This window comes from Falco cherrug, chromosome 11, assembly GCF_023634085.1.
Source record: "Falco cherrug isolate bFalChe1 chromosome 11, bFalChe1.pri, whole genome shotgun sequence".
NCBI classification, from domain to species: domain Eukaryota; kingdom Metazoa; phylum Chordata; class Aves; order Falconiformes; family Falconidae; genus Falco; species Falco cherrug.
This window is the reverse complement of record NC_073707.1, coordinates 22,915,884-22,933,118: the sequence shown is the minus strand read 5'-3', so window position 1 is coordinate 22,933,118 and position 17,235 is coordinate 22,915,884. Positions and strand designations below refer to the sequence as shown.

Here is a 17,235-nt window from a genome sequence, read left to right as displayed (position 1 = left end):
CCCTGCGGTGTCCGGGGGCAGCTTGGGGGTGCGGGGGTCGGTACCGGGGTGCTGGCCGCTGGGGGCTCGGGGGCAGGGGGCGTGTGGTGATGCGGGGGTCCGTTTTGGGGGGCCGGGAGGAGTGGGGGGAGTTCGGAGGTGGGGGGGGAGGAAGTGCCGGGTCCCAGGATTGGGGAGACCCCGGGAGGGGGACGGGGATTGGGGGGATTCGGGTTGTGGGGTGACGCTGGGGCTGGGGGTCACTGGGGGGGTGTTGGGTGGGACAGCTCTGGGGCTGGGGGTGCGGCGGGGGCGAACGCTGTGGGGGTACATTTGGGGCCGGGGGCTGTGATAAGGGTGGGGTACGGCCGGGGGGCTGTGGGCGGGGGCAGCACAGGGGCGGGGCTATCCGGCAGCCGGGGCGGGGCCTACCCAGGGAGTGGGGCGGGGGCGATCGGGCGGGGCGGGGCCGGAGGCGGGGTCTATAGGGTGGGATGTGGGCGGGGCCAATCTCGAGGGGTGGGCCCGCGGGCGGGGCCCGGCGGGTCGGGGCCGGGTCGGCGGGCGGGGCCGGCGGGGGCCAGGGCCGGGGCCGGGGCCGGGGCCGGGGCCGGGACCGGGACCGGGACCGGCGCCGGGCGCGTTTCGGGGCCGGGCCGGGCCATGGCGAGCTCGGAGCGGAGCGCGCTGCTCACGTACCGCCTGTGCGGCGGCTCGGGCGAGGAGGAGCGGGGCCGGGAGCGCGGCCGGGCCGCCGCCGCCGCCGCCCCCCGCAAGCTGCCCACCTTCTTGGGCGTTGTGGTGCCCACGCTGCTTTCCATGTTCAGCGTCGTCCTCTTCCTGCGCCTCGGTAAGTGCCGCCGCCCCCCGGGGACGCCCCCGCCCCCCCTCCCCCTCCGGCTGCATCCCGAGTCCCCCGGGACCACCAGCCCTGCCTGGTACCCCCAGTCCGGTCCCCGTGGCATCCCGAGGCCTCCTGCGTCTGGACCCCCTGTGGTCACCCCGAGCCCCCCAGTCTGGAGCCCTGGTGTCCTCCCTTTGCCCTCCCGGTGCTTTCCCCCCAGCCTTCCAGTCTGACGTCCCAGTATTCCCCCTGAGCTCCCCCAGTCTGGATCCCACTGTCCTCCCAGTGCCCTCTCCTGACACACACACCACCCTCCCAGTCTGGGGTCCCAGTGTTCTCTCAGTTCTCCCCCAGTGCTCTGTTCTCTCCAGACCCCTCTAGTCTGGGGCCTGGGGCTCAGGGGCTCCTGCTCTGTCCGCAGGATGGGAACCCGGTTAGGGACCTCGGTGTCCCCGCTAAGGGACCTCAGTCCAAAGCCCTAGTGTCCCTGGGGCAGGACTCCTGTGCCTTCCTTAAAACAGAATTCCAGTGCCCTTGTATCCCCCCATCCACTGGTGCAGAGGACCCACTGGTCCCCAGGCATCCCCCAGTGCTGGGCTCTGGCACCTCAGTACAGCGCCCCAGTTTTCTCCCAGACCCCGTATGGTGTCCTAGGGGCAGGGCCCTGGTGTTCCCACATCAGGTACCCAGCTTGCCCCCCCTGCCCCCCCCCCGTGCTGTTCAAACAGCACAGGCTGGATCCCAGTCTGCTCCCAGTCTGTTACTGGGAAGCCTGGGAGAACTAGGGGGAGCAGGCTGGCCACGGACTGGGGGAGACGCTCGCCCTTTGCAGGGGCCCTGGCAGGGGAAAGATGCTCCAGCCTGGCCCAGGGCAGGCAGAGAGGCCCAGGACAAACAGCGTCTGCCCTGGTCCGGGAACAGGGAATGTTTTTCCTCTTTCACTTTCTGTCCAGCTCACGGAAAGGCCAGGGCAGGAGTTGGCTGCGTGCCCAGGGGGGCCAGTAGGCCCTGGGGGGGGCCTTGGGCCCCTTCCCCTGCCTGGGGAACCTGCCAGGCTGTGGGCATAGCTCTCCCCTGCTATCACTCACCACCTTCCCACTCTCCCACGGCGGGCACCGGGGGCCCCCCCGCCTGCCCCAGCCCCCAGCCCGGGGTGCGTAACCCCAGGGAGCCTGAGGCTGGAAGGGAAGTGCAGGGCGGAGGGGGAGGGGAGCTGCCGGGAAGAGGAACTGTCCCACTGTGGCGGGGCCTTGGCTCCCCCCCTGGCAGCCCCCTGCTTCCCCCATGCCTCAAACACCCCTCAGATCTCCAGGCTGAGCAGCCCTTCCTACTTAGCCCGACACTGCTTTCAGGGCATCCCTTTATTTCCCCTACCCTCACATTTGCCACTTGGGCACCCTCCAGCCCTCTGGGGATCAGAGGGGGTGCCCCCAAACCCAGCCTGTCTCCCTTGGAGCTGCTTGTGGTGGCCGTGCCCCGGCACCCCCCTCGCCTCCCCGCGGGCATGGCTGTGGCCTGGCTTGCGGCTGAGATAGGGCATCTCCCGGCAGCCGCTGCAGCCCCTTCCTGCCCTCAGCACCACCAGGCTCCCCTCCCCGTCACCCTGGGCAGGCCCGTGGGGCGCCCTGGGTGCCCTGTCCCCAGGTGGGGGGGAAGCACACCAGGCAGCAGGGGCCCACCTGGCAGGGACGCCCCAGGGCTGCTCTTGCTTCCCGCTTTGCAGTGAGCCAGCAGAGCGGCAACGGAACCCCGCGGGGAGCACATCAGTTCCTGGTGCCCGAGCTGGCGTGCAAGGCAGCCCCTGCCCGCTGAGGGTGGGTCCTGGCACCCCTCCGCAGTGCCCCGGGGCTGGGCGAGCAGCAGCAGAGCCCCTGCCCTGTTTGTTTGCTTTTTGGGTGCGCCTGGGCCTGATCCTGGCACGGCAGGAGGGTGGGGATGCCCTGAGGTGGGGGGGGGGCACCGGCTGGGCTGGCCCCAGGCACTGCTGTGGGTGGGAGGTGGCAGCACCCCAGGGTTGGGATATCCCCTCACCCTGGAAGGGAAGGGGGTGGCATGTCTGGAGGAAGCTGTAGGCACGGGGATGGGAGCAGCCAGCATGCTTCAGTGGGACGAGCTGTGCGTGGTGGCTGTGCCCGGGGACCCTGTCTTGGGAGTGTTCCCTGCCCAGCTAACAAGCATGCTGACCTCTGCCCTGTCCTTGGCAGGGTTCGTGGTGGGCCATGCTGGGTTGTACCAAGCCCTGGCCATGTTCGCAGTGGCATACTTCATCATCGGCATGACGGTGCTCTCCGTGTGTGCCATCGCCACCAACGGGGCACTGGATGCCGGAGGAGCCTACTGTATCCTTTGCCGTGGGTGCTGCTGGGGCAGAGCACGTGGGACAAAATCTGGGGACCACCCAGTGGCCTCGGGGTGCCATGCTGAGGCTGGGACCCTCTTGGCCTGAGAGGGAGGGGTGGGGACACCCGATGGTGGTGTCTTCTTTGACTTGAGCAAGATATGATCAGCCGTGCCCTGGGCCCGGAGTTCGGGGGCAGCATCGGGATCATGTTTTTCCTGGCCAACGTGTGTGGCAGTGCCCTCTACGTGCTGGGGCTGGTGGAGGCGGTGGTGGACAGCTTTGGGATCCCACCTGGTGAGTACCCCCATGTGATGGGTGGCAGAGTGTCCCTTACCCAAGCAGTCCCAGCATCTTGCCAGGCATGCCAAGCACCATGTATGGCTCTCCCAGTCCTCTGGCCCGTGAGTTGGTGCCTCTCATGCCTGGCACAATGCCGGTGGCTCTCAGATCCCAGGGATGCCCCTGCCTCTGAGCCCCACTGATGCTGGCTTATCTCTGCCCAGGGCAAAAAGTGGGCACAGGCGTCCACGTCCTGCCCCAGAGCTACTGGTATGAGCTGCTCTACGGTACCGTGCTGCTGGCCCTCTGCCTCGTCGTGTGCCTTGTGGGTGCCTCCATCTACGCCAAAGCCACCTTCCTTATCTTCCTCATCGTCGCAGGTGTCCTAGGCACCATCCTCATCAGCTTCTTTGCTACACAGCCCCTTGGGGTGCCCATCCATCTGCCCCACTTCAATGTCTCCGAGACTGAGAATGGCTCCTTCACCGGCTTCTCCCTTGCCACCCTGCGAGAAAACCTGGGGGGTGAGGAGAGGCTCCCTCCACCCTGCCTGCGGTACCCATTGTGGCACTGGCAGCTCCACACCAGCAGGGGCTTGCTGGAGCCTGGGGGCAGTTGGTGGGCACAAAGCAGGTGCTGTGGGGGTGGTTTCTCCCATGGTTTGTGTATCAGGACATTGCGAGGGTATATGGTGGGGCTCTGCTGCCCTGGACAGACCATTGCAGCCTGTGCCTGTGTCTCTTGCAGGTGGGTACGGGGTGGACTACACCACCGGGCAGGTGATGAGCTTCAGCTCCGTCTTTGCGGTGATGTTCAATGGCTGCACCGGCATCATGGCAGGCTCCAACATGTCAGGTATGGGCAGGGGGCGCTGGGCTGGAGGAGAGCAGAGGTGTGCTGTGTATGGGCACTAATGCTGCCCGCTCCTGCCCACAGGAGACCTGAAGCGCCCGAGCTACTCCATCCCGCGGGGCACTATCTCTGCTGTGCTCTTTACCTACCTCGTCTACAACCTGCTGGCTTTCCTCATGTGTGCCACCTGCAACAGGTACGGCCATCTGTCCCTTCACCAGGGCCATCGGTGCCAGGGCCGAGGCAGGTGCCAGTGTATCTGTGTCCCTCTCCAGGATCCTCCTGCAGAAAGACTACGGCTTCTTGCGTGACATCAGTATCTTCCCACCGTTGGTCACCGTGGGCATCTATGCTGCCACCCTCTCTGCAGCCATGAGCAACCTCATCGGGGCATCCCGCATCCTCTATGCCCTGGCCCGGGATGATCTCTTTGGTGAGTGCCTGGAGCACACTGGTACCCGCCAGAGCCCACCTGGCAGATTGTCCCTGCTAGGGACCAGCCCTGGCACCGGGGAGCCCCCTTCCTGGTGTGGGGTTCATGCTTTGTGGATTGGCATGTGCCCATTTGGGTCACCTGTGTGCCCCGGTGTTTGCCCCTGCCCCAGCACCCATGGTGGGAACAGGACTCTTGGCTGGTGGCCGAGCCTGTTGGTGCCTGCTGGGGTGCCCCAGCCCAACCTCTCCGCTCTGCCCACAGGCCGGGCGCTGGCGCTGGCTAAGAAGACATCTTCCAGTGGGAACCCAGTGATGGCGGTGATCCTCTCCTGGCTGGTGGTTCAGGTGAGTTTGCCAGCAATGCTCCTTTCCTGGCCTCACCAGGTGAAGGTGGGTTGGCACCTGGGCTGGGCATTGTGGAGCCTGACATGGCCCCCTAACCCTGGGATCCCCCCCACTACCCCAGCTCCCCTGCCCCAGGTATCCTGCTGTGACTGTGTCCTTCCTTCCCTGAGCCCATAAATGAAGGATGAATCGTAGCAAAGGGTGGGGATTCCTGCCTGTGTGGCAGTGCCCGTACCCTTTCCCTGCACACCGCTGTTGCATGCCCCAAGCTTGGCAGGGATGGCTCAGGAATGTGCCGGGGTTGCCCTCCTGGGGGGTGCATTCACACTGTGCCCCTCCTGTGCTCTCTGCAGCTGGTGCTCTTCTCTGGGAAGCTCAACACCATTGCAGGGGTCGTGACCACCTTCTTCCTCCTGGTTTATGCCACTGTCAACCTGGCCTGCCTGGCACTGGAGTGGGCATCAGCCCCCAACTTCAGGTACCTGCTAGCACAGGAGAGGGAGGCTGCACCAAGATGCTGGGCAGGCACCCGTCTGTCCATCCGTCTGCCTCTGGTTCCCCTGCTATCCATGTGCCCACTGCCCCTCTGCGGGGCAGAGATGCTGACCACCCCTCTCCTGGGCATTTGAGGGGCCAGAGACACCCCCACCCCTGGGGAGGGAGGAGAGGACAGGTGCCAGTGTGACGCTGTCTTGGCACAGTCCTCATGCCCTGGCACCACTTTGCTGAGCAGGTACAGATAAATCCAGCACCACCGGGTACCACCCGCCCCCTCCCCTTAGGCTTTCCGGAGATAATTTATAGCCTGTGCCCGCCCGGCATCCCCCAGGCAGCTTGCCAAGAGGTGATGGAGCCCACTTTCCATTAGCACTAATTAAACTAACAGAGAAGGGGGAGGAAGGGAAGGGGGATCCTGGGTGAGGGGAGGAGAAGAGGTCTTCCAGGAAGGAGGAATGTGTGTGGCAGGCAGCCCCAGCCTGGGCGTGGGGCGTGGGGTACCCTGGTACAGAGCTGCCCAAATCTGTGGCAGGGGGGCATTGCAGGGTGGCTGGGGAGAGCCTGATCTCCCTCTTGGGTGATGCCTGCTGCCCTCGGCGCAGGATGCTGCGACTCCAAAGCAGGGAGAGTCCCCCAGGTGCAACAGAAGTGATGCCTGAGCAGGGCTGGGTGGCACTGCCCAGGAGCCCCCCAGAGTGCCCCATTTCCAAGGGAGATCTGGTGTCTGTGCCAGGCTGGAGCTTGCCCCCCCCCCCCCCCCCAGCCCCAGCTGCTCCCTTGGCTGGGCACAGATGGGGCAGGGTCGGTGCCTGGGGGTGAAGATGCTGGGGTGGGTGGTGACAGTCCTCTCTTGCCCACCCCACATCTGGTGGTGCCCCCCTCCTCCCCACACTGAAGTCTCCATCAAGCGCAGCGGAAAAGGATTTTAATTACCTTTCAGGAAAAACAACAATTAGAGAAAATAACAACTTCTCGCCTCCCTGCCTCTGCCTCCCTGTGCCAGGCTGAGCGGGCACTGCGGCTGCCGGCACTGCCACGCATTGCCTGACGGTACCTGGCCCCTGGGTGTGCCAGGGCAGTGCCAGCCCCATAACTCTCGTCACCCCTGTTTGCCAGGGGCTGGCAGCAAGGGGGTGCCCGGTGACCTGGGAGGTGCCATCTCCCCCTGTGCCTTCTTCCACAGGCATCTGGGGAGCCTGATATGCCCTGAGCTGGCACAGCAGGAGTTCACTGGTGGTGGCTGGTGTGACACCTTGCCACAGCCACCCTTGCCATGCCCACCCTGCAGCCGCCATGGGAACAACACAGTAGCGGGTGTCCCCTTGTCCCTGCTCCAGGCCCACCTTCCGGTACTTCACCTGGCACACGTGCCTGCTGGGCATTGCGGGCTGCTGCGTCATGATGTTCCTCATCAGCCCCGTGTCAGCCTCAGCGAGCCTGGGCTTCCTCCTCGTCCTCCTCCTCGCTCTCCACTACCTCTCACCCAGCAGCACCTGGGGCTACATCAGCCAGGCTCTCATCTTCCACCAGGTGAGCCCTGTCCCCCTCCGCTGTACCCTCATGGGGTGAAGAGCAGGTGTCCCCAGGCTGGTGTCCGCATGGCAGCTCTGGGCAGTGTGTCCTTGAGGCTGGCATCTCCATGGGGTGGGTTGTTGAAAGGAGGAGGGTTCCTCACCTGCTGCTCTCCCTTCCTCCCTCCAGGTGCGGAAGTACCTGCTGATGCTGGATGTGCGGAAGGACCATGTCAAGTTCTGGCGCCCACAGATGCTGCTGATGGTGCAGAACCCACGGGGCAGTGCCCGCCTCATCGACTTTGTCAATGACCTCAAGAAGAGCGGTCTCTATGTCCTGGGCCATGTCGAGCTGCAGGACTTGGGTGAGGGTCTGCATTGTCCCCAGCGCTGATGGCTTCTGCTCTTGCTGTGGTGCCGGGGGGGCTCCTGGGGTCCTTGGGGTGACACGGCTGCCCAGCTGCTGGCTGGGCAGGGTGGGCATAGCAAGGGAATGTCAGCATTTTGGGCACATGCATGGCACCTTGGGCTTGGTTTGGTATGAGGGATGTAGATGGCTTGTTTCTGTCCCATGCCTCCTGTGCGCACGTGCGTGCACATGTGTGCTGCAAGCTTGCACATGTGTGTGCTCAAGTATTCACCCCTACATGTGCACATAGGGCTCCTGCATGTGTTGGTGCTGGTGTGTGCATGTGGCACATGCCACCTAGGCTCCTCTGGGCCCCTGTGCAGCATGGTCCCATTGCACAGGTCAGTGCCTGTGCACACCCAGAACACACGTGACTTGGCACAGCCTTGCCCGTGTGTGTGCCAGTCCATTCTCACCTCATGCTTGCTTCTGTGTGTCTATGAGCTTCAGTGGTGTTTGCACCCTGGTGCATGTTGGTTTGCACATGTGCTCCCTGGCACACGCCGTGACTGTCCCCATCACTGCCCCACGCCCCCCTCCCCCGCCCCCCGTTGCCATGGTGACTAATGGCCTGAAATTGGGGAGTGGGGATGGGGCTGCTTGGGGTTTTTTTCCTGTATATTTATGTGTAATTTCATATCTCTGGCTGGAAGCACCTGCTTCCACTCTCCCTGTCTCATGGCTGCTGGGGTGGGCATAGGAGTTGGCATTGGTTTTGCAGGGGGAGGTGCTGCAGGGATACCAGGGTGTTCCCCTGGCATGGGATGCCTGATCCCTTGGTGTTGTTCTTGCTCCTCACCTAGACATGCTGCCCTCAGACCCGCTCCAGCCCCAGCAGGACTCGTGGCTGAGCTTGGTGGACAAGCTGAACGTCAAGGCCTTTGTCAGCCTCACCCTTGCGCCCTCGGTGCGACATGGTGTCCGGCAGCTCCTCTTCACCTCTGGCCTTGGTGAGTGGTGCTGGGGCTGGTATGGGTGGGGGTCCACTATGCTGCCCCTGCGGGGTGAGAAGTGCCAAGGGGTTTGGAGGCACCTGGATGGGCAATGCCAAAGCTGAGTTGGGGCTTGGAGGCATCAGTGGTGAACAATGCTGAAGCCAAGACAGAGTCCCTGTTGGCCATGTCTGAAGGGCTTGAAGACACCTGGACGGGCAATGCCAAAGGGCTTGAAAGCACCCAGCATGGGCAGTGCCAAAGCCAAGTCAGAATATGGAAAGGTGTTGGGTGGGCAATGCCAAAGCCAGGTTGAGTCTTGGAGGCATCTGGATGCATGATATTGAGATCAGCAGGGTGAGCAATGCCAGAGCCAAGCTGTGGCTTGTTGGCACCTGCAGTGCCAGGGGGGCTGCTGGAGCCCTCCACCTCTGCTCAGCCAGGCCGGCGCTGTCTCTCCGGCAGGTGGGATGCGTCCCAACACACTAGTGCTGGGCTTCTACGATGACGCAGAACCGCAGGATGGTCTAGCCCAGCACCCTGCCTTCACCAGCGCCCGCGAGGAGGTCCCCCTGGGCTTCCCCCCTCTGCGGGCGCCCACCGCCCCCAAGCTGCTGTCAGCCCGGGAGTACGTGGGCATCGTGGCTGATGCCCTGAAGATGCTTCGCAATGTCCTGCTGGCCCGGCAGCTGGAGAGCCTGGACAAGGCCTGGGAGCTGCGGCGGGCTGCCAGCCCCCCACCCACCATCCACGTCTGGCCCGTCAACCTGCTGCGGCCTGACAGCGCCCGCTATGCTGACACCTGCAGCCTTTTCCTGCTGCAGATGGCCTGCGTCCTCAACATGGCGCGGGCCTGGCGCCGGGCCCGCCTGCGCCTCTTCCTCTGCGTGGAGGCAGGCGCCATGCCCCATGCCCAGGAGGAGAAGCTGCGCCAGCTCCTCAAGGACTTGCGCATCCAGGCCCAGATCCAGCTGGTGCCCTGGGACACCATCACCCGCCTACACTGGCAAACCTGCCGGGGACCCCCTGGGGGGCCTGCCGGAGAGGTGGAGGAGGAGGAGGAGGAGGAAGGGTCCGTGAACTTCCCGGTCAATGCTGCCCAAGTGTCGGATGAGTACGTCTGCGCCGCCAACAAACTCGTCCTGGAGCAGAGCCCTGCGCCAGCCGTGCGCTTCCTCTATTTGCCGCGGCCGCCGGCCGACACCAGCCTCTACCCGCTGTACCTGCACCAGCTGGAGCTGCTCACCCGTGGGCTGGGCCCCACCGTGCTGGTGCACGGGGTGAGTGCCGTCACCAGCACCCAGCTGTAGGTCACCCCCGGGTTCCCCCTCGGCTCCCTGCACTCTCTTTCACCCAGTGCCTTTAGCAGCCCGAGCCTGGGGCTGCCCCCAGCCCTGGCGTCCTCACCCTGGTGGGCAGGGAGGGGTCTGTGCCCCCAGGCTGGGAGGTTGGGGTGTGTGTGTGTGTGTGTGTTGGGGGGATGGATTGGTTTTTGGGGGAGTGTCTCCTGCAGAGGATTAAAGCTGGCCCTGGCAGGATCCGGGCACAGCCCTGGCACCGGCTGCGCAGCGCGGTGCATTCACGGTGCCTTTTCTTTGGGGTGGGTGGGGAGGGGGGGATATTGGGGTCCCAGGGAATGCCAAGCACGGGGTGGCCCAGTTGGCTGCTGGGAGCCCCTTGGTTGCACCCTGCACCACCTCCCTCCCCCTGCTTCCCCCTCCCACAGCCCCCAGCCTCTCCTCCGCCAGCTCCTCCGGGCACCCAGCCAGCAGCGGGGATTGATTAAAGGCAGCCTCGACCTTGGTGCCCCGGCTCCCCGCCATCCTCCCTGCCTTTCATTAGGAAAAATTAAATGGGAAGGAGTGGGGGAGGGGAGCCCGGATGCCTGGGTTCCCTGCGTGAGGCTGGGGGTGGTGGCAGGGGGGAGCAGTCAGGTGCTGGCCATGATGGCTGTGGGTATGGCACTCTGGATCTTACTCAGCAGCCCCAGTACTGCTTTAATCTGTAGCTTCCCCCCACCCCCACCATGGGGTCTGAGCTTCTGGTCCTGGCAGGGAGGGATGGAAATGATCCGGGGTCTGGGGGGGCTCACCCAAACACCTGGGTCCTCTGGCCTTGCTCTGGGACCTGTTTCATGGGGCGTTGCCATCTCCCTGCACCCATCGTGACCTGCACGGAGGAGCTGGCTTTTGCCCCTTGCCCTTCCCTTATTGATTATAGAGGAGGGCAGGAAATTGCCTGGGCGCTGGGTGATAAATCCATCGGGTACCTGGCAGATGGGCAGCATGCCCAGACCCTGCCTGATGGATTGCTTCCTATTAGCCCCGGCACGGTGGAGGGGGCTGCTCCGGGCCAGGCTGGACGCCAGTGGCAGGGACAAGCATGGCACTGCTGCCTGTGCCCCTTCTCCACAAGCCTGGCACTGCCCGTTGCTACTCTGCTCAGCCGGAGGGCTGGAAAAACCCAGGAGGCTGGGTGCTGCTGGGGAGAAAAAAGGGCGGGGGGGCATTGCTCCCCACACTTTGCAGTGGCTTGTGCCCAAATCCTCACCTTGGTGCGTGGGCAGGGGGCTGGGCTGGCTTTGCTCCCTGCTGCCAGAGGTGGGTGCCCTGGGGTGGGCACTGCGCGACCCGCAGGCTTTATTTACAAACAGGCGGGAGCTGGCACAGGGCAGCCGGGCACCAGTGGGACCCAGCGGCCTATAATGTTAATTATCACCACGTAATTAAAAGCCCATAAAAAGCCTCACACTTCATTAAATTAAAGCTTCCCCGCACTGTGCCGACGGGCTCCAGCAGAGTTAACCTTGGCTGTGCCAGGCACCAGCTCCACCGCAGCTGGGGACGCGTGGCTGGGGTTGTACGGGACCTGAGGCCAGGAGTATGCAGCCCTGACATCGTAGGGGGGATACGGCATTGCCCATGCATGGGCACCCCCCACCCATTTATCACCTCTGGGCCACATGTGCCTGGGCACACAGGGGGAGCACACATGGGGATGCTGTCCCAGTCAGAGGTGCCCTCATGGCATCGCATGGACGTGTGTGCCCATGCTGGTCCTGCAGATGTGCCGTCACACATGCTAGGATGTGGGCGGGGGGCTGACACAGTGCACACCCAGATGTGCAGATGTGGATATGCATATGTGCATGCATGGCTGCTGCAAAGGCAGCATCGGATGCCGACGCACCAGCTGTGGCGCACAACGCCCACGTGGCACACACCTACACGAACAGCATTTCTTCCTCTCTCCTAATATACAGACATGCAGACAAACAGACACACACGCTGCATCTTCTCCAGGCTCCCACCCTTCGCTGCTGGTGCCTGGGAAGGCGACAGGCTGCCAGGAAAGCACTCACCTGTGCCTGCCCTCTCTGTGCCTCAGTTTCCCCATGGGCTATGCTGTGCTGGGGAGAGAGGGATGCATGAGGGACCCCCGAACCCTCCTGGTGGCTGGGGGCCCTGAGTCAGGGGTGCTGTGCTGCGGTCTGGGGGGATACCAAGTGGGAGGGGTACTAGAAATGTGTGCGTGTGTGTGAGCACGCTTGCACAGAATGGGGGTGCTGTGCTGGGTGTGTGTGTATGCGCACAAGGGGTGTCTATATGTGCGCGTGCGTTGGGGTCTATCTATACCCACCCCTAGGTGCGATGCACTGAAGTGCACACAGGGCTCAGTGGGTGGGGGGAGCGCACACACCTATGAACACGGGGTATGCAAACTGGCACACGCCTGTGCCCAGCACCCCTGGGCGCTGCTGCTGAGTGGGGCCATGGGCTGGGGCTGGCCGGGGGGCTGCATGGGGCAGGCGCCAGTGGGTGCCTGTGGCCTGGCCCTGCGGGGGTGGGCAGCCAACGGGGCCTTGGCTATTTCTTGGAAATTTCGCAGCATTCATTTCAGTGCAAATAAAAGCTGTCATTGCCAGAGAAATGATACTGATCGGGGTCTGAAAAGACAGCAAATTACCCGCCTGAAAATGCACCGCTGGAAAAAAAATGCATATTAAACACACAAAAAGGCACTTTGCCATCAGCCGCGCTTCCCCCGCCGCTCCAGAATAACCACACTTTACATAATTCTCCCTCTCCACCTCCGAATTAATTTCGCAGACAGAGGCAGAGGCAACCCTCTGACAATAGCGGAGTGGAGACGCAGCGGCGGCGGGGGGAGTGGGGCCGGGGGCTGCTGGGGAGGTGCCTGGCTCCAGGCTCGGGGCATGGTGGATAACGAGATGCCAGTGTTGGAGCTGGGGGGGAGGACTGAGGGGTTTGGGGGGACTGAGGGGTTTGGGAGGGTTGGGTCCATGGGTGAGGGTTGTGGGTACTGGGTGGATGTGCTCAGCTGTGGAGTGGAGCATTCCCATTCTTCCCTACCCTCGGGTTCTAGGGATGGCGTCCCTTGGGGTGGGGTTTGTGGGGTGATGCCCACCCTAATAGGCACATCTTGGGCCAAGTGTTTCCTACGAGGGACAATCCTTCACCCCCTACCACGGGGGGTGAGCCTGCCGTGTGCCCACCCCAGAGCCTGGCACCCGCCCTGGAGGCAGGCAGACCCTGTTGGGGTGCACATACCCAGCATTGCGGGGGCCCCTGTGCACCCCACTGCCCCGCTGTCCTACGGGTGCCAGCCAGATGCACCCAAAGGACACTGCAAGGTAATGCTGCCCACCCAGAATGACACCACCAAACTAGCACCCTTCTAAGAACTGCCCCCCACCCCCCACCCTGGGAACCTGCTCCACGGGGTATTGAGGGCACCATGACCAGCACCCTGGCACCGGCAAGGGAGAGCAGCGTGTGTGTGTGGGGGGGTCCAGTAGTGATGATGAGGGTGTTCAGATGGCTGGATGCTTGGCACTGAGGGACTGACAGAGGGGAAGGCAGGCGGCGGAGGTTGACATGGTGCTGCTTTGCATTTTCAATGACAGACCCATGCCGGGTGCTCGGGAGAGTGGAAAAATCTTATTTGTCACCTGCTGGCGGTGTGCAGAGGCTCCCGCGCCGTGGCTAATCTCGGGGAAAATGAGGATGCTGGTGGGGTGGCCCGTGAGATGAGCAGGGCAGAGTGGGGCTGGCGAGGTGGGCAGCTGCCCTGGGCACTGCTCGGGGTCACAGCCATGGGCTGCAGGATGGGCAGGACCCTGGGGTCACACCAACCTGGTGATCCCTGTGTGTATTGGCACAGATCCTGCCTGCTGGGTGTGCATGGGCTGGGCAGACTAAGTGCCCTGTGTCCCCTGGGCATCCCAGAGTAAGTGCCCTGTGCCCCCTGCCCTGTCTGTAAAGGCACAACCTCTTTTCCTTCCACCCCAGCTTCAGGAGCAGCTTCTTGCCTTGCAGTGCCAGCTCCGCAGGTTGGCACTGTCCACACGTCGTCTTGGGGCACTCAGTGGAGATTTTTAGGGGGGAGCTGGCACTTGGAAGCAGGTGCAGGCACTGCCTGACACCCCACATCTACATGCAGGTGCCCATCCTGCACCTGCCGTACCCCAGCTTCTCAAGATGCCAACTCCCGTGGGACGCTGCAGCGCTCTGCGGCCGGCTTAGATTTATCCATTATTTTATATCCACACGCCTTTAATTTTTACAGCTCTGTTGGAGCAATACCCAGGGCTGTTAATAATGCCAGCCCCCCCCTCCCATGTGCACCCATCATAATCCCACCAAGGTGCCAAGCGGGTCATGGGACCAGGTAAGTGCAGGCAAGGGGGAGGCCGGTGTGTGGCACCCAGCCCTGTGCTCCCACCCTCCAGCCAGCCCCCCATCCCCCCCCACCTCGGGTGAGCAGCACAGCTGGGCACTCCATGCCCAGCCACGAAGCAGCCTGTGTCCAGGTGCCCTTGCACCCCGCTAAGGTTGGTAGTACCTGGCTGGTTGGGGTGTCCAAGTGGAGGTCGTCTCTCCGATGGGATTGATGGAGACCCTCTGCCCTGGCATGTGCCCCAGGAAACCTCTGCTGCAACACGTGTGTGGGTGTGTGAGCATGCGTGACTGTGCCAGGGTACATGTGCCTGTAACGGGAGCTGGCCGGCAGTGCATGTTTGTGTGTGTGTGTGTGTGTGTGAGGCACAGCATGTGTGTCTGCACTGGTCCATGTTGGTGTACATGGGAGGTACATCGTGTGCCACTGCCTGTGTGTGTGATGTTGTATGTCTTGGTGCTGCAGTAGGCACCTTGCCCGGGCTGTGCCCAGCACCCCAGTACAGGACAGCACAGCCTCAGCTGCCCCAGGCCATGAGAGCTGTGCCTGGGGCCAGCCCATGGGACAAGACAGTGGGTCCCATGCCAGCTGAGACACCTGTCCTGTGCCAAGCAGGGTCCCCATGCCATGTGTGGCGCAGCACCCAGTATGGGCTGCCTGGGGCTTCCACCCCAGCACCCAGGAAGATGCAGGACCCCCCCCCCCGAGCACTCAGGGCTGTGCAGAACAGAGGGGGGTGAGGGTGGTAGGGCACCCCCGAACATGGCAGGCAGGGTGGCTGTGCAGGGCCAGGGTATGTGGCCACTGCAGGGGGCCACTGTGGGCGGTGGGAATTGCTGGGATATAAATCTCCTTGCTGGGCCCCCCCGTGGCAGAGCGCTCATGATATTTATGTTGGGGATTTATCTGCAATGCAGTTTAATATTCCCGGACCTTCGCGTGTGTGTGTGTGTGTGTGTGTGTGTGTGTGCGTGAGTGCATGGCCCCCACCCCATGCCACCCCGTGCCACCCCCATGCCCACCTTCTCACCCGGAGCCTCCCGAGATCCATCTCCTGCCCACCCACAGCCCTTTCCCCTGGCAACCACCCTGGCAGGACGGGACGGGCCCCCCAGGGTGCCCGGGCACGGCGCGGGGTACCGAGCCGCCGGGATGCTCCTGCCACGGGCCGCCAGCCGTGCCCACCCGTTCCCCTCCTGTGTGCCGGCCTGCCGGGGGGTGGCAGCAGGGTCCCCGGACGGGGGATGCCAGGCGGAGTGGCACTGCCAGCCCTGCGCCAGCCCCCCGGGGTAGGGGGCCCGGGGACCACCCTGCCCTGCCTCCCCGCCGGCGGGGATGAGGTAAGGCTGGCGGGTGGCACGGGGCTGCTCCATTTGCATAATAATCTCGTTAATGGAGCCTGGCCTGCGGGAGAGCAGGGCTGGAGACACCACCCCCTCCCCGCCCCGCTGCCTCCCTCCGGCCCCGCCGCTCCGCCAGCCGCGGCGCGGGGCGCGGAGCGGAGCGCGGGGCGCGCAGCCGGACGGGCAGCGCCGGGCCGACCCGCCAGCAGCCCCGGGCAGCCTGCTGACATCCCCCAACAAGCCGGTGAGCACCCCCGAGCACCCCCCCGAGCATCCCGGGCAGCATCCCCGACCATCCCGGGCAGCGTCCCCCGACCATCCCGGGAGCATCCCCCAAGTGTCCCGGTGAGCAAGCGGTGAGCCACCCCCCGAGCACTCGCGGGCATCCCGGGCAGCAACCCGGGGAAAATCCCCTGAGCACCCCCCGAGTACCTGGTGGTGAGCACCCCGCGAGCAGCCCGGGGAGCACTCCCCGAGCCTGCCGGAGAGCACCCCGCGAGCATCCCCCGAATATCCCGGGCATTACCCCGCGGAGCACTTCCCGAGCATCCCTCGAGCAAACCTCGAGCATCCCCCCGAGCAACCCTCGAGCAACCCCCGAGCACCACAGGCATCATCCCGGCGAGCACCTCCCGAGCATCCTGGCAAGCACCTCCCCGAGCATCCTGGGCAGCATCCTCCGAGCATCCCGGGTAGCATCCCCCGTGAATCCTGAGCAGCGTCCTCGGGCACCCCCAAGCATCCCCCCAGCATCGTGGGCTGCATCCCGAGTAGCATCGACCGAGCATCCTGGGCAGCCCCCCCGCCCCCCGCCCTCCCCCCCGCCCCCCCATGCCCTCTCTCCCCTCCCCGAGCCGTGCAGCGCCCACTGCCAGCCCCGCAAACTTTCCAGCACCGGCAGCTCCCCGGCACGGGCACCGCCGGGCTGCCGTACCGGGGCACAACTTTGCCCAAGTTGCGGAGGGAGTGGGGGCTGCGGGGCTTGGGGGGCCCTGCCACGGGGATACCGACCACCTCCCAAATGGCTCTTTGTCCCCAGACTGTCCTCCCCCACCTGCAAATCTGGATGCTGTTCTGCACCAAGAAAGGCTTGGAGTCCTCTTTTGAAGCCCCCCACCCCATCTCTGCCCCCACCTTCCTTTCCCCATGGGTAGACCCCCTCCTCCTTGGCATGGCACACCTGCCAGACACCCCTGCAAGACACCCCTGCCCATCGGGCACCAGACAGCAGAAAGGGGTTGGGTGGATGGTGGTGGTGGTGGGGAAATGCTGTGAGATGTCCATGGGGTCCAGGACTTCCCCCCCCCCCCCCGAATGGAATTAACTTTGTGCACACATCACATGCTGCACCACAATTTGACACAACGCAATGCAACACGGCGCACTACGACCCAACCCAACACAATGCAATGCAACGCCACAGCGCAACGTGATGCACCCTGACGCAGGGCCACAACCCGATCCAACCCACAACACCCCAACCCAATGCCTTCCCCCACGATAAATCTCCCCAAAGCCCCTCTTCCCCAAGCTACTCACCCCCCTCCATACCCCACCCAGAGGGACTAGCAGCCCCGTGCTCCCCCCCCCCCGCCCCGCCCCCCCCCCCCCAAGACCAGGAAGGGCCGTCATGGAATGGTGTGAGAATGGGCTTGCTGGACCACCCCGGACATCCACCCAATGTGGGTGCTCTCAGTGGTGCACTGGGTGCCTGTGGGGTGGGTGTGAGGGATGGAGGTGTGCCAGGGGCTGAAACCCACCTGGCAT

The 17,235-nt window shown here is 64.2% G+C and overlaps 1 protein-coding gene across 1 annotated transcript; it reads left to right on the top strand.

Annotated features, from left to right (window-relative positions):
- Positions 1-581: 581 nt before the first annotated feature.
- SLC12A9 (solute carrier family 12 member 9) lies at positions 582-11,170 on the top strand. The gene is made up of 13 exons (XM_005438487.3): positions 582-829; positions 3,028-3,162; positions 3,321-3,458; positions 3,668-3,967; positions 4,191-4,298; positions 4,380-4,491; positions 4,571-4,728; positions 4,993-5,075; positions 5,429-5,553; positions 6,911-7,103; positions 7,275-7,449; positions 8,297-8,443; positions 8,891-11,170. The coding sequence occupies exons 1-13, from the start codon at positions 643-645 to the stop codon at positions 9,733-9,735; spliced, it is 2,706 nt and encodes a 901-aa protein (XP_005438544.3). The 5' UTR covers positions 582-642; the 3' UTR covers positions 9,736-11,170.
- The last annotated feature ends 6,065 nt before the right edge of the window (positions 11,171-17,235 follow it).